At 39.4% G+C, this 22,325-nt stretch overlaps 1 protein-coding gene across 3 annotated transcripts in view; it reads left to right on the top strand.

The window, feature by feature from the left end:
- DCAF1 (DDB1 and CUL4 associated factor 1) overlaps positions 1-22,325 on the top strand; it is a 77,084-nt gene that overhangs the window by 31,912 nt on the left and 22,847 nt on the right. For all 3 annotated transcript variants that reach the window (XM_059389826.1, XM_059389828.1, XM_059389827.1), the window contains 15 exons: positions 241-342; positions 4,717-4,875; positions 5,525-5,704; positions 6,783-6,992; positions 7,667-7,836; positions 11,635-11,759; positions 12,706-13,966; positions 14,547-14,745; positions 15,907-15,989; positions 16,554-16,638; positions 19,315-19,548; positions 20,000-20,093; positions 20,652-20,756; positions 20,966-21,039; positions 21,550-21,651. In XM_059389826.1, coding sequence (XP_059245809.1) covers positions 241-342; positions 4,717-4,875; positions 5,525-5,704; positions 6,783-6,992; positions 7,667-7,836; positions 11,635-11,759; positions 12,706-13,966; positions 14,547-14,745; positions 15,907-15,989; positions 16,554-16,638; positions 19,315-19,548; positions 20,000-20,093; positions 20,652-20,756; positions 20,966-21,039; positions 21,550-21,651 — 3,183 coding nt within the window. The remainder of the gene's footprint in view (positions 1-240; positions 343-4,716; positions 4,876-5,524; positions 5,705-6,782; positions 6,993-7,666; positions 7,837-11,634; positions 11,760-12,705; positions 13,967-14,546; positions 14,746-15,906; positions 15,990-16,553; positions 16,639-19,314; positions 19,549-19,999; positions 20,094-20,651; positions 20,757-20,965; positions 21,040-21,549; positions 21,652-22,325) is intronic.

Here is a 22,325-nt window from a genome sequence, read left to right as displayed (position 1 = left end):
TTTATATTTTGATGTGCTTTAACTGTAACATGGAAGAGTCTTTGCCCCAAACTGGTGAAGTCTTATGCCATTGATAAAGTCTTAGGTCACTTCTGATGCAGGTCTTTTTTGATAAAAGTGTGTATGTTTTCTAAAGGAGGGAGAGATACCTCATTTTTAAAAATCTTTTGTCCTCATAATGGAATAGGAAATATGCAAAAATAAAGCCAGTGTTAAGATTTATTTTTGTCTTCATTTCAGTTACTTCCCATATTCATGCAACTTGGATCACGGGAATTGATGATGTTCTATATTGACCTGAAACAGACAAATGATGTCCTGCTTACATTTGAGGCGCTTAAGGTAAAATTCTTTTTTTTTTTTTTTTAAAGATTTTATTTTTACATAATTTCCGCAACTCAGTGTGAGGCTTAAACCCATAGCCCTGAGGTCAGGAGTTGCGTGCTTCACTGACTGAGTCAACCAAGTGGGGTAAAATTCTTAAAAATATTGTGTACTGACTTTTATTGACATGGACTCACCCATGTGTTTCCATATGTAACATCTCTGGGTTTTATTACTCAGGACATTTCTGTTGCCAGATTTGTCAAAATAGTAACAAATGAAAATTTCTTATTTAGGTTATATTAATGTAGAACCTGGATCTAAATGTGGGAATCGCTTACTTTATATCCAACTACTTTGTAAATATTACCCCTCTGAGCCAACATCACTTTTTCTGAGTTCTTATTTATATATATATGTACATATGCATATATATATATACATATGTATGTGTGTGTGTATATAGATATACACCCTGTGTGATGTTAGCGTGAACAAAATACAAATCAGAAAATGAGTAAAGAAATAGAAGCAGGGCGCCTGGGTGGCTCGGTGGGTTAAGCCTCTGCTTTTAGCTCAGGGCATGATCCCAAGGTCCTGGGATTGAGCCCCACATGGGTGGGGGCGGGGGGTTCTCTGCTCAGCAGGGAGCCTGCTTCCTCCTCTCTCTCTGCCTGCTTCTCTGCCTACTTGTGATCTTTGTCCATCAAATAAATAAATAAGGGGCGCCTGGGTGGCTCAATGGGTTAAAGCCTCTGCCTTCGGCTCAGGTCATGATCCCAGGGTCCTGGGATCGAGCCCCGCATCGGGCTCTCTGCTTGGCAGGGAGCCTGCTTCTTCCCCTCTCTCTCTGCCTGCCTCTCTGCCTACTTGTGATCTGTCAAATAAATAAATACAAAAAATCTTAATAAATAAATAAAATCTTAAAAAAGAAAAAAAAAGAAATAGAGGCAGACCCCCAGTTCAGTAGAGGTAAGTGATTTCCTCGATTGTAGAGGCACTGAATGTGGGAGGGCAGTTTAGTCTAGCCCACTATGATAATCAAAGGGAATCTGACTGGAGAGATAGAAGTTGAATGAATAACATTGTGACTGTCATACAGTTCTACCAAGCAGGTAACTTCATGAACAGAGTACCTTTCTGTGCTGTTTACAATATTAAGATAAATTAATCAAGTCTCTATCGTTTGGTTAAGAGAGACCGTCTATGATTTCTTTTAGATATTATAGATGTTGTGGAAAAATGTGCAGGGTACAAAGGAAGGGGTGGTTTCTTCTTCCTGAGAAATGTTTCCAGAAAACACCTCTGAAAAAGAAGTGATGCTCCTTCTGGCTCTTTAAAAAGTTACAACTTTAAGGGGGGAAAAAAAGCTACAGCTTTATTCTTGATATTCCAGAGCTGTGCTGTCCAGTAGAAGTTTTAGTAATAGGGGCGCCTGGGTGGCTCAGTGGGTTAAGGCCTCTGCCTTTGGCTCAGGTCGTGATCCCAGGGTCCTGTGATTGAGCCCCACATCGGGCTCTCTGCTCAGCAGGGAGCTTGCTTCCTTTCCTCTTTCTCTGCCAGCCTTTCTACCTACCTGTGATCTCTGTCTGTCAAATAAATAAATAAAATCTTAAAAAAAAAAGTTTTGGTAGTAATGGAAATTGTCTCTGTCTTTGCTGTTTAATACAGTGGCAACTGGTTGTATGAGCACTTACAATGTAGCTAGTGCTACTGAGATATTGAATTTTTATCTTAATTTTAATTTAATTAGCCACAATGTGGCCAGTGGCTGTTGCACTGGACAGACAGCACAGTTCCAGAGTATTTTGAAATGAAATAGAAATGAGAAAAATTGCCTTTCAGATCCTAGAAATTGTAAATTTGGAGGAGGTCTAGTATATAGTGGAGTAACATGTGTTTCTTTGTGTGGATGTAGTGTGTGTGTGTGAGAGAGAGAGAGAGTATAAATTCATCTTATATATATATATATTTTTTAAAGATTTTATTTATTTATTTGACAGAGATCATGAGCAGGCAGAGAGGCAGGCAGAGAGAGAGGGTGAAGCAGGCTCCCGGCTGAGCAGAGAGCCCGACTCGGGGATCAATCCCAGGACCCCGGGATCATGACCCGAGCCTAAAGCAGAGGCCTTAACCCACTGAGCCACCCAGGTGCCCCATAAATTCATTATATTTTGAACAATGAAATGAAGCTGAAGGTCAGAATTCTCTCCAGTCCAAAGGTTTTGCTTTCCAGTGCAGCATCCTGTTCTAAATAGGATAGTGGAAGAAAGGATTTGGACAGTTGCTATATGTATAGGTTATGTGTGAGGAATTATAATGGATGTCATTCATTATTCAGCTGTTTCCATGCAGAGTCTTAATAAGGGATTAAAGAAAATGAAATAAGGGTGAACAGGGAAAAATGACAAAAGAGATCTTTCTTATGGGGAAATAATAATGTAGATGGGGCATCTGGGTGGCTGATGACTCTATTTCAGCTCAGGTCGTGATCTCAGGGTTGGGAGATCCAGCCTTATGTTGGTTCTACGCTCAGTGTAGCATCTGTTGGAGATTCTCTCCCCCTGCTCCCACTCCTCTCCCTGCTTGGACTCTCTTTCTTTTTCTCAAATAAGTAAATAAATAAAATCTTAAAAAAAAATGTAAAAAGATGTGTACTCTTTTATTCAAAAGGAAGACTCAGTTGTATACAAAGAGGGACAGGTGCTGAAGTTAGTAGAAATAAAATGGATTAAAATAGTAATTTGAAGAACCCACTCTTTTTTTTTTTTTAATAAAGATTTTATTTATATATTTGACAGACAGAGATCACAAGCAGAGAGGCAGGCAGAGTGAGAGAGGGGGAAGCAGGCTCTCTGCTGAGCAAGGAGCCCGATGCAGGGCTCGATCCCAGGACTGAGAACATGACCTGAGCTGAAGGCAGAGGCTTAATCCACTGAGCCACCCAGGCGCCCCAAAGAACCCGCTCTTAAATGGAGATACAACATAAGGAAAGAAAATAGAATCTTTGCTTACACTAGTGAAGTGATCTAGGTCATAGGCTTTGTATTGGTAAAGGTTGAACCTGCTTACTCTGTTTTCCCACCTGCCTATCCTGGCAGTGGAACTGTCACTTAATGGTAGTGATGTGTGAAAAACTACACGCAGTGGCCTAAGGGTTGGAGGGAAACCATATGTGGTTTAGCTACTTCTTGGAGGATTGACTTGTGTAACAGACAAGAGTAAAGAGGGAAGGGATTTAAAATTACATATAAGGATTAGTCTGAGTCTGGGTATTGAGAAAACTTCTGAAGAAGGTACATGCCTTTTGTTTTTGCCATTGACCTTGGCAAGGTTTGTATCAAATTCCGTACATGTCTAGTTGTACTTTTCTACAACTTTTGTACTTTTGTACAACTAGACAACTCTGTGTTGTCTATACTTTGTGCTTTTGTCACCACCCAGAAGACACCTTGGTAAGAGAAACAGGAGGGGGAGCTCTAGTTCTTCTTAGGCTCTGTCCACATTAGACTGGTTTCAGAGTCATCAAATGTAGCCTCCTGCTCACATTTGTACTTCCTGCCTTTCAAATTGCCCAGAAGATCAGGGCCATCCAGAAGATCAGGTCCACCTGGGGAGGTTAGTGGGACTTAAACAGGAAGTTAATGAAGCTTTAAAGATAACAAACTTTTTTTTTTAAGATTTGTTTATTTGAGAGAGAGAAACAACAAGAGTGCAGGAGAGGGCAAGCCGGGGGAGGGGCAGAGAGAGGGCTGAGCAGGGAGCAAGACATGGGGGCTCCTTCACATGAGAGCCTGAGATCATGACCTGAGCCAAAATCAAGAGTCGACCCTTAACCTACTGAGCCATCCAGACATCCTTAAAGACAACAAACTTTTAAAGGTCGATTTAAGGTGTCTTCTGATAAAGTTCAAAAATTTACTAGTTTTGGTAATTTGCTGAAGATGGAGTCATACATATTTAGGGGTCAGTATAAAAGAAGGCAAAGTTTGTCATTATATTAGATGATGAGTCAGTGACTTAGCCAAAACTAGAACATAGAGCTGATTATGTTAAAAAGAATTGAAATAGAAAGGTTAAAAATTCTTTAGGGAAGCTATGTACTAATAAAGTGGTAATGGAATTATGTTATTATTTATAGCAGTATTTTTCATTTTTTATTTTTCACCTTTACAAAAACTTTTTTGGTATTAGAAGGGAATGTTAAGAAATCTTAAGAGTTCTTTGGGTTTTTTGTTTCCCTTAAGCAGTACTAGTTTTACTTCTGTTTTGAGGGAGTGATTGTCTACTTCAGAGGATTCCTTTTATTTAGCAGCTTGATTTAATGTTTTGTGAAGAGATTTTGTGATTATTCTAGATCGTTTCACAATGACATGTGTCCTTTTTGCTTAGCACCTTGCATCTCTCCTGCTCCACAACAAGTTTGCCACAGAATTTGTTGCACATGGTGGAGTACAGAAATTACTGGAAATTCCTCGTCCTTCTATGGCTGCAACTGGTGTATCCATGTGCTTGTATTACCTGTCCTACAACCAAGATGCCATGGAAAGAGTAAGTTCAGTGCATTTAGAGTATGGGAATGGAATTGGGTGGGGAGACACTCTAGCTCATTCACAGAATGACTTTTGGATAAGAAGGAAATGAGTAGTTGGAGTAAATTTTATTTTGTTTTTATTTTTTTAAAGAGTTATCCATTTATATTAGAGAGTATATGTGAGGGGGAGGAGGGACAGAGGTAAAGAGAGAGAGAATCCTCAAGCAGACTTCCTGGTGAGCTTGGAGCCTGCTGCGGGGCTCAGTCCCAGGACCCTGAGATCATGACCTAAGCTGAAATCAAGAGTTGGATGCTTAACTGACTGAGCCACCCAGGTGTTCCTCTTTCTCATCTTTTAAGGGGGAGAACTTAATACCTATGGAACCAAGCACTGAGAGCATTAAAGATAGAAATATTTGCAGAATTTGGCACTCAGTAAATATAGCTCAGATTTGAGTATGTATCTAAGTTTAGGTTTTCAGGTTTGGAATAGATTGTTACAGAATTTCATTTGTTAAAATTTAAGCTTTAAACTCAGAATGACCCAATCAGTAATAATCATTGCATTCTGCAAAGATACCTAGTTATACTGGTGAATATTTTATGCCCTTTGAAGGTTTCTTTGCCTGAAATTTTTAAAAATTATGATTTATTTATTTTTTGCAGGTTTGTATGCATCCCCACAATGTTCTGTCTGATGTGGTGAACTATACCCTATGGTTAATGGAATGTTCTCATGCCTCAGGGTGCTGCCACGCTACCATGTTTTTCTCAATTTGCTTCTCCTTCCGGGCTGTGTTGGAGCTCTTTGACCGCTATGATGGTCTTCGTCGTCTGGTGAATTTGGTGAGGTTCTCAGTGGCTTCTGCTTGTGAGGAATAGGGGTCCTGCTTCTCTTTGCTGCCTTTCAGTAGTGTCATGGGGAGGAAGCTTTTTTTCCTTTTCTTTTTTTTTTTAAAGATTTCATTTGTAAGTAATCTCTGTACACATTGTGGGACTTGATCTATGCTCCACCAACTGAGCCAGCCAGGTACCCTGAGAGGAAGCCTCTGATTGGAGGAATTTTGCTGTCATTGTTTGTTTGTTTGTTTTTTAAGGTTTTATTTATTTGTCAGAGAGAGAGAGAGCGAGAGCGCAGAAGCAAGGGGAGCAGCAGGCAGAGGGAGAAGCAGGCTTCGTTGCTGAGCAAGGAGCCTGATATGGGACTCGATCCCAGGACCCTGAGATTATGACCTGGGCCGAAGGCAGATGCTTAACCATCTGAGCCACCCAGGCATCCCTGTCATCCTTTGTGAATGAAGTTTTTTTTCCTCCCTGTTTTTACAAGTTTCTCTTCCTCTTAAGTGGCTAGAGAACTCTGTGCCTTTATAGACTTGTTTTGAATATAATAATCTCATAGGGGAGTTGTGTTGATTACCTGATCTTCCTAAAATCAACGGTTTTGTGACTGAATGTCTTTCAGCATGTTTAAAAACTATGTAATCTTTCTTTCTCACGCTCTCTTTCTTTCTTTCAAGATTTATTTATTTATTTATTTTAGAGAGAGAGTGTGTGTGTGCAGTAGCAGGAGGGACAGAGGGAGAGAGAGAGAATCCCAACAGGACTCTGCTGAGCACAGAGCCCAACATGGGGCTCAGTCTCCCGATTCAAGAGATTATGACCTGAGCTGAAACTAAGAGTTAATGCTTAACCATCTGAGCGGCCCATGCGTCCCAAGCTGTGTAATATTTCAGTAACTGTTTATTTCCAGTAACTGGTTTGCTTTTATATGGCTACTCTTAGCATGTTGTATAGACAGATTAGCTTCGATATTGGTCAGTGTTGTTGAGCATAAACGTTTACTGTAATCCTTTTCTTCCTTTTACTTTTCTCTTTTTGTTTTCGCTTGCTTCCCTTTTGCCCTATTTTATCTCTTTCTTAATAGATCAGTACTTTGGAGATTCTAAATTTGGAAGACCAGGGTGCACTTCTGAGCGATGATGAAATATTTGCCAGCCGCCAAACTGGGAAACATACCTGCATGGCCTTGCGCAAGTACTTTGAGGCCCACTTGGCCATTAAATTGGAACAAGTGAAGCAGTCACTTCAGAGGACTGAGGGTGGCATTCTCGTCCATCCTCAACCCCCATACAAGGTGAGAGGACCTTGTCTTAAAAGGGAAAGTTGTTAGCTTTCCATAGCTAAGTTTCTTAGGCCTGAAACTTGTTCGATCAGTGGTATGTCCAGTGTCCAATGTGGATGTCCGATGTTTGATTATACTTGCCCTGTGTGGAGGCAGAATACCTGAAAATGGGTGTACCAGGGCCTTGTTTTGCTCCCTGTTTTAAGTTGCTACTTCTCTGGGGTATTAGAACTAAAAGATGAAGAGGAGTGTGTATAAAAGGGTTTTCTTTTATGAAAAGTACTAGATATTTTATTCTCCTTTGTGGAATTTATTTTTCTGAAAGGATACTCCACTTTTTGAACTTACTTCCTGTGTTTTGGAGTATGGATGAATATCTATACTCCATTGTGATTTTAAAAATCACAAATTGAAAAGAAATCAGTTTTATGTGGTGCTTCTTTCTTTAGCTGTGAGACATGTACACCAACAAATCAAATATTCTGTTACCTATTTTGGGCAAAATGTATTATAAGTATGATTATAAATAAAAGGTTACATGTATGTTCATTATTTCACATGTGGGTTGTTGACTTAATAAAGCTATTATTACTCAGCTTTATTAAAACCTGTTGGACATTGAGCTGTGATGGAGAAGAAGCAGGCAGGTGATAGAGTGCTTTAATAATATTTATCTCTCCTTATAGGCGTGTTCATATACTCATGAACAGATTGTGGAAATGATGGAATTTTTGATAGAGTATGGCCCAGCGCAACTGTATTGGGAACCAGCTGAAGTCTTCCTCAAGCTTTCTTGTGTTCAACTCTTGTTGCAGCTTATTTCTATTGCCTGTAATTGGAAGACCTATTATGCAAGGTGGGATCAGAGAATGTTTTTTTTTTTTTTAAAGATTTTATTTATTTATTTGACAGAGATTACAAGTAGGCAGAGAGGCAGGCAGAGAGAGAGGGGGAAGCAGGCTCCCCATTGAGCAGAGATCCCAACATGGGGCTCGATCCCAGGACCCTGGGATCATGACCTGAGCCGAAAGCAGAGGCTTTAGCCCACTGAGCCACCCAGGCGCCCCTAAAGAACGGTTTTAAATGAAATTAGATTTTGCTTTTTTGGTAAAGTTGATGTTGGTTTGTATATAGCATATGCTTAGCAAACATTTGTTGAACTGAATTGAAAGTTTGGGCATGAATCTGAGAAACTAGATTAAGAAGGATTTTTTTTTTTTTTTTTTTAAGATTTCATTTATTTGAGAGAGAGAGAGAGCGGCAAACACAAGTGGGGGATGGGGAGAGGGAGTAGCAGGCTCGATCTGGGAGAGCCCAGGATCCTGGGATCATGACCTGAGCAGAAGGCAGACGCTTAACTGACTAAGCCACCCAGGTGCCCCAGGAGCATAATATTTTTAATTTATAGAGTATTTGTTTATGGTTGATGATGAATACTACATAATAGGCAGGGATCAACACCTGTACTCTCAGAAGTTGTATGATTTACATAGCTGCAGAGGTGGGGTTGAAGTCCTGTCTTGAGACTGTAGTCCAGTATTTTTTGGTATTTAGACTTTAAATATCTCTCGACTGCTTAACAGCCACATGTGATGTTTATCTTCCTCTCACATAAAACTATATTTTGTTCTGTGAATATCCTAAAGACCATCACATCGTACATTTTAAATAGGGAAATTGTGTAGTATGTGAATTATAGCTCAATAAAGCTGTTTTTTTTTAAATAGGAAAAAAACCCTATTTTATGCTTTTGTTATGATTTTCATGATTCAGTTAAGAGCTGTTAAGGCAGAGTAGGATGAGGCTCAGAAAAGGACAGTTGATAGAATCAGGAGGTTGGGTGGGTTCTATTTGAGGATGATGTATAAGAATGAAAATTGTATTTTGAAAATGATGGAATCTGGAGACAGCATAGCAACAAAGTTTACAAAGAGTGGTTCTTTACTTTTTTTTCTCTATCTAGCCATTGCCATTAAAGCCAAGACAGACTTATTTAGGGTGCATATGACTTGTTTGAGAAATGTCAGGATATTAAATCTAGGGAGATATTTTAGAGCAGCCATTTTCAAACTTTTTGGTCTCAGGACACCTTTACTGTATTAAAAATTATTGAGAACCTCAAAGAACTTTTTTGTGTTAAATCTATTGATAGTTAACAGAAAATAAAACTGAGAAAATACAAAATTATTTATGAATTTACTTAATAATTTGAACTCATTGCATATTTAGCATTTTTTTATGAATAATTTCCAGAATAAAACCAGATAATTTTGGCAGGGTTTTTAAATGTCTGCTCAATATCTCATATCTGCTTCTGTATTCATTCTTTTGTGACTTCACACATGACCCAGCCTCTAGAAAGCTCCAGTATCTACTCGTGAGAGAATGGAAGTGAGAAAGGAAAATAACATTTTAGTGTTAATATGAAAATAGTTTTTACATCACAGGACCTTCTGAAAGGGCCTCAGAGATACCTGGGGTCCCCTAAGCACACTTTTTGAACCACTGTTTTTTTAATTTTTTTTTTTGTGAACCACTGTTTTATTAGAGTATTAAAGTAGGTTATTATATTTACTTGAACTTTGCTGAAAATGATAAAAGCTCTAAATAGAGAACTAGGAAAATTATAAATACATTTTTTTGAGTGGTAAATCAAATCTGGATTACTAAGAAAATATAAATATGTTTGGAATATATCCTTCAAAAGTTTTTTTTTTTTTTTTTAAGATTTTATTTATTTATATGCCAGAGAGAGAGAGAGGGAGGGAGAGAAAAAAACACAACTGGGGGAGCAGGAGGCAAAGGGAGAAGCAGTCTCCCTGCTAAGCAAGAAACCTGATGCAGGACTTGATCCCAGGACCCTGGGATCATGACCTGAGCCGAAGGCAGATGCTTAATTGACTGAGTCACCCAGGCATTACTAAGTTTGTTTTATAATAAATACTTGTTTCTGTTTAGAATATACAGAACCTTAGAAAAGAAAATTATTCTTAGCCACTGTTAATTTCCCCAGTCTTTTTTTCGATAATGTATGTATATACATAATTGAGATCATAGCATTTAACCAAATTCATCTTTTTTATGAAATAATTCAAAATACAAAAAGGTACAGAGACTACTCAGTACTCAGGGTTGGCACGTGGTGGCATTTCTTCTTTCTCAGTTCCTTTTCCTGCCTCCCCACAGTGACCAAAGTGCATTCTCTTCATGTTTTTATATTACACATATGTGTATATGTAAACAATAATGTACTTCTTTATGTTTTTAACTTATATAAATATTATCCTATATGCATCTTTTGCAACTTGCTTTTTTTCACCCTTATGTTTCTGAGATTTATATGTGATATTTATTTGAACTCTTGTATTTCTGTACTAGTTTATTATCCTATTGATAGGCGTTTAGTGCTTGTTAATTCTTTTTTTTTGCTATCAAGTGAATGGCACCACAGACCTCTTTTTCAAGTCTCTTTGAGGATATGATGTATATAATCTGGATTGTAGGGCACCTGCATTTCATATTTAGTAGATGTTGCATATCATTTTCAGGAGGGTATGGGAGTTTTCATTCTCTACCTTTTTCCCAATAATTGGTATTGTCCAACATAAAATTATATCTTATGTTTTGTATTTCATTAATGTTGTATTCTGAGCCTTTCCCTTTGTCCTTTAGAGTTCTTTGAAAACACCTGTCTGTAGCTGCAGAGTAGTTCATCATATGAGTGTACCATAATTTTAACAAATACGTATTCCTATTGTCTTTGTAGATTTTCTAATTCTTTTGTTATTTTAAATGATGCAATAATGGACATCATAGCACATAAATGCTTATTTGTACTTTTATTTATTTATTTTTAAAAGATTTTATTTATTTATTTGACAGAGAGAGATCACAAGTAGGCAGAGAGGCAGGCAGAGAGAGAGAGAGGAAGCAGGCTCCCTGCTGAGCAGAGAGCCCGATGCGGGGCTCAATCCCAGGATCCTGACGTCATGACCTGACCTGAAGGCAGAGGCTTAACCCACTGAGCCACCCAGGCGCCCCTTGTTTGTACTTTTAATTAGGACAGATTCCTTCAGGTGGTGAAATTCCTGGGCTAAAGCTTATGCGTATTTAAAGAATCTTGTTTCTTATTTTTAGATTATTTTCTCAAAAGAGGGTCCTATTTCTGTTCCCACCAAATGTTTGAGAGCGTTTTTTTTTTCTTTTTTTTAAAAGATTTTATTTATTTATTTGACAGATCACAAGTAGGCAGAGAGGCAGGCAGAGATAGAGAGGAGGAAGCAGGCTTCCTGTTGAGCAGAGAGCCCAATGTGGGGCTCGATCCCAGGGCTCTGGGATCATGACCTGAACCGAAGGCAGGTGCTTTAACCTACTGAGCCACCCAGGTGTCCCGAGAGCGTTTGTTTTTATACGTCCTTACCAGCATTGAGGATTATCCTTTGTTTTTAATCTTAGTAGTTTGTGTGGTGAAAATCCCATCCCAATTGTTTTGGAAGTAATATCATGGTAACTTACAAATCCTTTCTTGATGTCATGGCGAGGGACAGAGCTACACAGGTAGTTCTGATCCCTTATGTCTCTCTCTCTCTTTTAACTGTTGTTTTTTATTGGCTGTATCCTAGTTTCCATTTGAGTAATTATTTCTCCTGTCCAGGAATGACACTGTGCGCTTTGCCTTGGATGTCCTGGCTATTCTCACTGTTGTGCCAAAAATCCAGCTCCAGTTGGCAGAATCAGTGGATGTGCTGGATGAAGCTGGCTCCACTGTCTCCACTGTAGGTAGGTTGTACCTTTTCGTTTTTGTGATTGCTTTGTCTGGATTTGTTTTTATTTGCTATTCTGGCCATGTCTCTTTACTTAATTTGTAATATTAGTACAGAAAGTAGGGATGGAGTGTGCCTTGTCCCATCTAAGTTGTGTGCTGCACACTTTTTTATAAGGGAATTGTGTTAGTGAACTCAGATTTTCTGAAAGGTACATGTGCTATGATGGGACATAGTCATTCTTGAAAACCTTGTACTCTGCAGGGTCTTGTGTTAAAATAAAGTTTATGGGAAAAATGGGTTGGGGCAGACAATAAAAAAAAAGTAGATTTGTAATCTAAGCCCTAACAAAATCAGTAATTGGCAAGCCACTCAGAATGGACAAAAGCTATCATACACAAGAACAAAAGGAAAGTATGGTTTGTTTGAAAATATCCTTTATTAAGAACAGGACTGGTAATGGCTCCTGCTAAGGTGAGCATGCACAGTGGTGTGACTGGCTGTGGGTTTTGGGGTGCACCACCACTTTGGGGGAGAAAGCCCGAGGTGTGCAGCCACTTTTTTTAAACTTTCTTCATATAGCAGAAAGGGTTCCTGATGCCATTGTGGCAATGAGGCTGAGGGCTTTTACCTTTTCTGCTAAAGGTTTTAACTTATTCCTGCTATTTTTGCTCCCCTTACCAGGAAAAATTGCACATGACCCTTGTGACTTCCACATAATACTGACATCATTCCCCTATTTAACAACTGCATATGAGGTATTACATCATGAAGATATAGTGTAGTAGAATTGATTATATTTTATTCAAATAATTCCTTGTTCTCTAATAAATAAAAAGGTATAGTAGTTTTAAGTAGAACAAAATGAATAGAAGTCTGCATTTTGACTCTGGAACAATCATTGAAGTTGGCTGTTAGTTTTATGAGGATAATATAAGATGTTTTGAATTTCTCCCCCGTAGGTATCAGCATTATTTTGGGAGTGGCTGAGGGTGAGTTCTTTATCCATGATGCTGAAATTCAGAAGTCAGCACTTCAGATTATCATCAATTGTGTGTGTGGCCCAGATAACAGAATATCCAGTATTGGCAAATTTATCTCTGGAACTCCTCGGAGAAAGCTGCCTCAGACTCCCAAAAGCAGCGAGCACACCCTGGCCAAGATGTGGAATGTGGTCCAGTCCAACAATGGCATCAAGGTGCTCCTGTCCTTACTGTCCATCAAGATGCCCATCACCGATGCAGACCAGATAAGGGCTCTGGCCTGCAAGGCCCTAGTGGGCTTGTCACGCAGTAGCACTGTCCGGCAGATCATCAGCAAACTGCCTCTTTTCAGCAGCTGCCAGATCCAGCAGCTGATGAAGGAGCCTGTCCTGCAGGACAAGCGCAGTGACCATGTCAAGTTCTGCAAGTATGCCGCTGAGCTCATTGAACGAGTGTCAGGAAAGCCACTTCTCATTGGCACTGATGTGTCTCTGGCACGACTGCAAAAAGCAGATGTTGTTGCCCAATCAAGGATTTCCTTCCCTGAGAAAGAGCTGCTTCTGTTGATACGAAACCATCTCATTTCTAAAGGGCTTGGGGAGACAGCAACTGTGCTGACGAAAGAGGCTGACTTGCCCATGACTGCTGCCTCTCATTCATCTGCCTTCACCCCAGTCACTGCTGCTGCTTCTCCTGTCTCTCTTCCCCGAACCCCTCGCATCGCCAATGGCATTGCAACTCGACTGGGCAGCCATGCCACTGTGGGTGCCTCCGCCCCTCCTGCCCCTGCCCATCCTCAGCCACGGCCCCCCCAGGGTTCACTAGCTTTGCCTGGCCCATCTTATGCAGGCAATTCCCCCTTGATTGGTAGGATCAGTTTTATTAGAGAGAGACCATCACCCTGCAATGGCAGGAAAATCAGAGTGTTGCGGCAGAAGTCGGACCATGGCGCCTACAGCCAAAGCCCAGCCATAAAAAAGCAGTTGGACAGACATCTTCCTTCCCCACCTACGCTGGACAGTATCATCACAGAGTATCTTAGAGAGCAGCATGCTCGCTGCAAGAACCCAGTTGCCACCTGCCCACCTTTCTCTCTCTTTACTCCTCATCAGTGTCCTGAGCCAAAACAGAGGCGGCAAGCGCCAATAAACTTTACCTCAAGGCTAAACCGCAGGGCCTCATTTCCAAAGTATGGAGGGGTAGATGGCGGATGCTTTGATAGGCACCTTATCTTTAGCAGGTAAGGAGAGGCCACCTCCCTGGGAACTGCAATGATTCTTCTATTTAAATCAAAGTGTGTGGGTGATACCAGTATAGAGTGATGAATCCAGAAAGCCACACTGTTGGCCTGAAATACCAATGATTGTCACATTGTGTGAACACGAGTAATGTGGCTGTACCCCCTTTTGCCAACCATGGGGTCCTTGTGTGATTGTTGTATATTGTTAAGACACTCTGTGTTCTTGTTACAACTAGTATTTTTTTTAGAATCCATGCACCATGCTGTGCCTAACTAGACTCCCAAACTTGTTTTTTTGCTGGTCCAAGTTGTCTCCTATTCTGATTCTTTACAAATCTCATATAAAGATGATGGAAAGCAGGTGTTAAACATGGGGATTTTTGTTACTGTTTAAATTTGGGAGTAGAGGTCCTTTTCTCTTGCTTAAAACGGAAATGAACCACTGAAGGTCATTCTGATACTTTGGAAGAACCCATTTGAAATATAAATGCTTTGGGTTTTTTTCTTTCATCCTTCTAGCAAAGTTTTCTTTTTTTCAGAGTCCTTGTGCATTCTTTGTCTCTGATTCTCTTTTGCTTAGGTTCCGTCCTATTTCAGTGTTCAGGGAAGCCAATGAGGATGAGAGTGGCTTCACTTGTTGTGCATTCTCAGCACGGGAGCGGTTCCTGATGCTTGGCACCTGCACTGGGCAGTTAAAGCTCTATAATGTGTTTAGTGGACAGGAGGAGGCCAGCTATAACTGTCACAACTCGGCTATCACACATCTTGAACCTTCCAGGGTAAGGGTCCCCAGGTTGTTTTCACTTATTCTTCTTAGATGGGTTGGTGAACTATCAGCTTGTGGGTTGGCTGTTTATTTGTATATAAACTTCTACTGGAACATAGCCATGTTCATCCGCATGGTCTGTGGCTGCTTCTGTGCTATAGTGGCAGAGCTGAGTAGTTGTGACACAGACCATATGGCTTATAAAGCCTAATGTATTTACCGTTTGGACCTTCAAGTAAAAGTTTACCAATTCTTTTCTAAGAAGGGGAGGTGTGTGTGGGTGTAATTTTTTTTTTTTTTTAATTTGCCTCAGATGGAAACAGAGTCTATCAACTATGATCACAGAAGTTTTCCTTTTGTGTCAGGAATAGATTTCAAAGTACTGTGAGTTTTTAGGAAAAAAGCATTATAGGATTCTAGTGGGTCATGGTTTATTAGTATTATTCTGTGGATGGAATTGATACCTTATTGTTATTTCTAAAAGTCAGGACTATTAAGATGACAAGGATAATTTTCCTGATTTTCAAGTAAAGAAGACTCAGGGTTTTTTTTGTTTGTTTGTTTTGTTTTTTAAAGATTATTTATTTATTTATTTGACAGGCAGAGATTACAAGTAGGCAGAGAGGCAGGCAGAGAGAGAGAGGAGGAAGCAGGCTCTCCGCTGAGCAGAGAGCCCGATGCGGGGCTTGATCCCAGGAGCCTGGGATCATGACCTGAGCCGAAGGCAGAGGCTTTAACCCACTGAGCCACCCAGGCGCCCCTGTTTTTTTGTTTTTTAATTTTAAGAATTTTAAGCTAAGAAAGTCTAGCAAATGTTTTCAGTTGACTGATATTTCAGGTGAGGGGAGACTGAGGAATATGGCCAAATATTAAGAAAGGAGGAACAACCTTTGATATCTTTCCAAGTTTTTTCTTCCCCTACCCTTGGAACTATTGAATTTTTTGTTACTAGGTCAGGAGAATTTAGTATTTTCTTAAATTCAGGTATTTTTAGGACATTGCCTGTGCACATACTTAAATTCTAGCAGCTTCAACCATTTCTTGGTTCTTTGGAGCTTTTCTATTTTCTATATGATATGACAATATTTTTTAAGCTTGTATTTTAAAATGCTAAGGGCAAATAGCCTTTATATAAATATGTGATTACCCACTGTGGGCCTCCTCCTTCTTTTAGGATGGGTCCTTACTCCTGACATCTGCTACTTGGAGCCAGCCTCTGTCTGCACTTTGGGGAATGAAATCAGTATTTGATATGAAGTATGTAACTACTTTTATAACTTCAGTCTTTCTGTTCTGTAATTTACCTAATTTATATTCCCTTCATCCAATTCTTCAACTTGAAGCCTTTTGGAAAAAGATGAATGCTGTGAGTTATTTCTAATTTCTCTCTTCCTCATGTGTGCCTTATGTTTAATAAGACTGTATCCTTTTTAGTTCCAGGATATTCCTAACAAGTATTCTTAACTACTCCCATCACACAACTGCCCCTTCACTAATCCAAAGTGGGACATCTGTGTATTTTCTCATGTTCACATATGATAGTGGCACTTTTTGCTGGGACATGTTTCAAAGACATGTGTGGCCTATTAGCCATTTTTTTTAAACCAAGTAACTCCTGTTAATTACTTATAATTAATTATTTTGGAGCTTCTTGGTCAAACATGGGGGAAATTTTTTTTTTAATCCTAAGTGTACAGTTTTTCCTCTTTGGTTGTTGGGAATCCTCAGATGGGTATGGTCAGACAGCAGGGTGAGAATCATGTTTATTTTCAGTCAGCTGAGTGAGTATGTTCTAAGGGTACTTCTCTTGTTTGTCCATAGGCATTCCTTCACAGAAGATCACTATGTTGAGTTCAGTAAGCATTCTCAGGATCGGGTCATAGGTACAAAAGGAGATATTGCCCACGTAAGTACTTAAGAATCCACTGCTTTCAAGCTAATTATGCCCATTTGTTTATACTCAAAGCTTCTGGACTGAAGGAAAGTCTTAAGGGCAACAACAAATTGTCTAATGATACTCTTTTTAAATAGAATCTAGCAGTGTAATAAAGTAGTTCTAAGCTACATGGGACCAAACATGAACTAATCTGGCAACTCGGGAGAGATGTCATTAGCATAGCAGTTATTTTCAAATACTTAGTTTTAGGTGAAATGTAAGTCCGTGCCTCTATGAAGCCTCACCGGGGAGACAGTTAATAGAGAAGCAAATATATGGTATGTTAGATGTCGGTGCTGCCAAGCAAAAGAAGCAGGGTAAGAGGTAGGAAGTGGCGGTGGTGGTGTGGAGGACTTGTGTGTTTTATCTAGGATAATCAGTATCACTGATTGGGTGATTTGAAGGAAGTGCGGGTGTCATGTAGCAGTCTGGGAGGAAAGTGTTTTAAGATACAGGGAATGTCAAGGGAAAAACCCTTACTTGGGAAGTGGGAGAGAGAGGAGGGGAGAACAGGTCAGTGTCAGGAAAGGGGGTGACACATATCATAGTAGCATCTTACAGAGTGTTGTTGGCTGTTTATTTGTATATAAACTTCTACTGGAAGTAGACTTTTCCTCTGAGATGCAGATACTGGAGGGTAAGCAGAGGACACATGATTAGATGTAAAGTTCCTGAAGTGTGATTCTGGCTTCTGTGAGAGAAGCAAGAGCAGGCCTTCCAGTTAGAATGTCGTGTCAGCATAAATGTGAGGGCTGCAGCGGGCCTGGGCCCAGGTGGTCATGGTGATGAGAAGTGATAGAGCTGGGCCCTGGGATTCTGGACACATGCAGTTTGTTATTCTATTAGACATTCAAGTAGGGAATGTATACAAAATGGGAGTTCAGGAGAGAGGTCTGGGATAGGAGATACAAATACAGGAGTTATCTACATGTCGGTAGTCTAGAGCCATGAACCTGGATGAGATCATTAAGGAGGCTAGGGAAGAGAACTGTGGGGACAGTCCTGGCATGTGCCAATATTTCAGATTTGCCACATGAGGAGGGACTTGGGAAGGAGACCAGGGGGAATGGCCAGTAAGGGAGAAGACCTTAGGAAAAAGATGTGCCACAGAAGGTGAGGGAAGATTCTTTTGAGGAATACTTGATCAGCTGAGTCAGAAACTATTGATGGGTATATAAGATGAGAATTGAGAGGTACTGTTGATTGAATAATATGGAGCTTACTGTTAACTACATGAGGAGCTAGTTCTGTGCACCAGGGTGACAGTCTGATTAGAGTAGGTTCATGTGAGAACAGGGAAGTGGAGACAGTGAGTAGAGACAAATTTTTTAAGTGTGTTTGTTGAAAAGCAGAATTGGGGTATAGTAGCTTGGAAAGGGGGGTGTGGGGAATATGGGAGTGTGAAGGCAGGGTTTCTCTCAAACTTTTCATTTGAAAATATTGAGATAAATAAAGTTGAAAGAGTGAAAATATTGAAATAAATAAAGTTGAAAGGGAATATGGGAGTGTGAAAGGAGGGTTTCTCTCAAACTTGTCATTTGAAAATATTGAAATAAATAAAGTTGAAAGAGTTGAAAAATATTGAAATAAATAAAGTTGAAAGAGTATATATTGTGCATATACCTACCACCTAGATTCAGCAGTGTAATGTTTTGCCATTTTCTGTCTAAATACGTATGTTTGTGTTTCTGAATCATTTGGAAGTTGCAGATATCATGACATTTTATCTTTTGAGTCTTACAGAATGCATATTCTAGCAATAAGGACATTTTACTGCATAATCACACTCTATTACCAAATATAAGAAAATTATACTAATTCCCAAATATCATCTGATATCCATTTCATACTCAGTTTTTCCCATTGTTCCTGATATGTTCGGTTTCAAATGCTTTTTGTTTTTTTTTGAACCAGGATCCAGCCAAGACTCACATATTGCATTTGGTTGTTATGTCTCACTAATGTTTTAAAGCCAAGAACCATTTCTCCAGTTTTCATGACACTGACTTTTGAAGAGACCAGGCTAGTTGTCTTGTCCCATGATCTCGATTTGTTTGTTTTCTTGTGGTGTCTCCTTATTTGTTCCTACATTAAAGGAGGATTTTATTTTAAAAGATTGGGAATATTATAGCATATGTGTAAACTGATGGGAAAGATCTGGTCTCTGCATGGGTTGCACATTGTAGACTTTGGAACTTCTGGTTTTGCAGGGCTAAAAATATTGGGAGATTTTTAAGGAGAAAGGTATTTCATTGATGCCTTTTTCCAAAAAGTGGCCCTTTTAATAGTATCCCATGAGTAATTATTGGTCAGTCCCTATGAATTTCTCCATTTCAATCGTAGAAACATTTTCTGTTTATTGAAAGAGGGGTAGGGGTAGAAGAGGGTTTTCGTATCTATTGCATTCTTCTCTTTTCATTTTCTTGTGGGAAAGAGACTTTTCAAACCTTGAATGGGAACCAAAGCACTTAAACTTTGCTTGGATTGGTATAGTCTTCCTGCTTTTCAGATATTTTACAATATTAGGGCTTTCGTGATTTTGGTGGAATTTGGAAAGCATGGAGAGATATTTTTACACAACTTCTCGTGAATTGTCAATGGATGGATTGGTCTGATTTTTCTCTTCCCACCCCTTCTTCTCTAAAGATTTATGATATTCAGACTGGCAACAAGCTGTTGACTCTGTTTAACCCAGATCTTGCCAACAACTACAAGAGGAACTGTGCCACCTTTAATCCTACAGATGATCTTGTCTTAAATGATGGCGTCCTCTGGGATGTCCGCTCTGCACAGGCCATCCACAAGTTTGACAAGTTCAACATGAATATCAGTGGCGTTTTCCATCCGAATGGACTGGAGGTCATCATTAATACTGAGATTGTATCCTTTATACCTGTGTCTTACTTTCAATTTGTTAGCTGCTTTTTGATGCAGAAATTATCTTTCTACCAACATCCCGTCAAAGTATCCACACAGGTAATAATTTGGTGCCTCTCCTTTGACGTGTTAGTTAATCTATTAACTAAATAATCAATTGCTAGATATAAGAGCAAGATGAAGTGTTGCTATTGAGAGGATGGGAATTTGTGTTGCTTTCATGTATAAGAGGATACCATAGGAGATTTTCAGGGACATTATTCTGTAATATACATTCTACATGCTTTTGTTTTACTTGGAAAGCATTTTTATTTTAATTCTTTTAAAAAAAAAACTTACCTTCAAAACATTCATATCTCACACTGAGGGGAAAAAAATAATATTTCAGAATTTCCCATGAGGTTCCTTAAGAAATTTTGTATAAAATAATTTTCCTTGACTGCTCTCCTCCTAGTGGGATCTTCGTACTTTCCATCTTTTACACACAGTTCCTGCTCTGGATCAGTGTCGTGTGGTGTTTAACCACACAGGGACAGTGATGTATGGAGGTAATAAACTTTTTACTTTTCTACATTCTTTTTCTTCCTTTTTTTCCCCCTCATTAATTTGATACTTTTGGTTTGGAAATGTCTCTGAAATGTGAATTGGAAAACATTTGAAGGTTGTAACATAAAAGACAAAATGAGAACACAAATGGTGACAAAGTTTGTTAATGAAAATAATGTTGATTTAGGGTAAAAGGCCCCCTACTTTGAAGATAGCAAGTAAATCTTGTATAGAAAGAAATTTCTTGCATTAATTTCCCATCTCTGTCATCAGCCTCCCAATATCATTATGAACTTGAAGAATCTTTGCTTTTGTGGTCTTGTGATGTTATAAGTCTGTAGCTGTAACACTTATTGAGAGCTAGAGGAGAGGTTGAGGATACTGTTTGGGGTATGCAAGGAGGATGCACTGAGAGGAACGAACTAGACAGAGTGGATTTACTGCAAAGAAACTGAAGTCTTGATTGTCCATTAATATTTCTGCACTTGTGAATAGGGGATGTTTCTGATTTCTAATAGTGTTTTGCTCCTTGGCTACCTTTCCCCTTTCCTCCCCATTAGCTATGCTGCAGGCAGATGATGAAGATGACTTAATGGAAGAGAGGATGAAAAGCCCTTTTGGATCATCCTTTCGAACATTTAATGCAACTGACTACAAACCTATAGGTATGCATGAAGGAGCAGACATTGTTCATTTTCTCCTGTTTTGGTTTTCCTTATTTAAGATCCTCCCTTTTCTGTAATTTTTCACTGAAAGGCTGAGAAGTTATGGAAATATATGTGAACAGTCACCTTGAAATTCCTTTAGAGGAAAAGCTGGTTTTAAGGTCGTAGCAAGAGTCCAGTCCTGAATCTTGTCACATTCTGTTTTCCAGCAACTATTGATGTGAAACGGAACATCTTTGACCTGTGTACAGACACCAAAGACTGCTATCTTGCTGTCATTGAGGTAAAGGGAGCCGGCAGAAACCCTGCTGTTCTGATCTTTAGGATCATTTTCAAGTTATACAATAGGCATTTTGTCTGATCTAAGTTACGTTCTAAAGTTGATGCATTTCTGAAGGTAGTTATTGATAGCCTACTCATTTGATGGGGAGATATGTATTGTAAGAGAAGTAATAAAATCCCAATATAAAACAATGTGGACAGTCTGTCCCATTTTCTAATTATCTCGGGTTCACTGTTATCCCTTTCTTAGAGGAGTCTGAATCTTGCCAGAGCAAGATCATTCATTCCAAGGATGGTGGTCTCTCTTTTGCCTGTATCCCTTGCTCTGGGATCAGCCTTCTCATCTTGCTTTCTTTCCCTTTCTGTGTCCCAGGCATAACATTTTCAGAGTTAGTTCAAGAATTTTGGGTATCAGAAGAGTCAAGGTGCATGGGTGCCAGTCCTAACTGAGATGTAGATGTGGGCCTTCTGAAAACTAACTGCTCTTCATGCATTGAGTATTCTCTTTCAGAACCAAGGCAGCATGGATGCTCTGAATATGGACACAGTGTGCAGGCTGTATGAAGTGGGCAGGCAACGTTTGGCAGAGGATGAAGACGAAGAGGAGGATCAGGTCAGTAGTCTTGGAGATATCTTGTTGCTGAACAATGCTTTATAGAACAATATCTTATGCTTTTCTTTTTTTGCTATAAAGATTTTTTAATATCAGCCTTTGTTCCCTGTTGGCATATTGTGCAGGTGTATCATCCATAAAATTACTAAAATAACTAAAACTCAGGAGAAGGCAGATATTTGTTGCTATAAACCTTTAACCCTAGTACCTGATGGTCCTGTGAGTTCCATTTGTGGATTAATTAGCAATCACAGAAATTGTTTTGGAGGTTTCCTTGAACTCACTTTTGGGACCAGTGCCCTGTGTGGTTTCAGGATGAGGAGCCCCCATATTCTCAGGGTCAGTACAAAACAGAAAAGTCAGCCTGCTGAGATGGGTCCTAGAAATGGCTTAAGCTTTATAAAGGTCTGGTTTGCATTTTCTCAGTTTTATGGTATAGTCTCTTTTCATAGTAATGGATTTGTAAGTAAAGGTTTTGACACTTTTGGAAATTAAACATTTATTAAATGTGGGTAGATAGTATGTCTCACAGAATCTTAGTCTTTTTTTCATAGAGGATTTTAAGTTACGGTCATATTCTAGGTGCTTGCCTATGTGGTGTGTCAGTATCCGTTCTGAGGAGTTTCTTAAACTTCTGACTTTCAGCAGATCTTTCCTGTCAACTGGGGTCACAC

This window comes from Mustela nigripes, chromosome 2 (genome assembly GCF_022355385.1).
Source record: "Mustela nigripes isolate SB6536 chromosome 2, MUSNIG.SB6536, whole genome shotgun sequence".
Classification (NCBI taxonomy): Eukaryota; Metazoa; Chordata; class Mammalia; order Carnivora; family Mustelidae; genus Mustela; species Mustela nigripes.
This window is presented reverse-complemented; position numbering and strand designations above follow the sequence as displayed.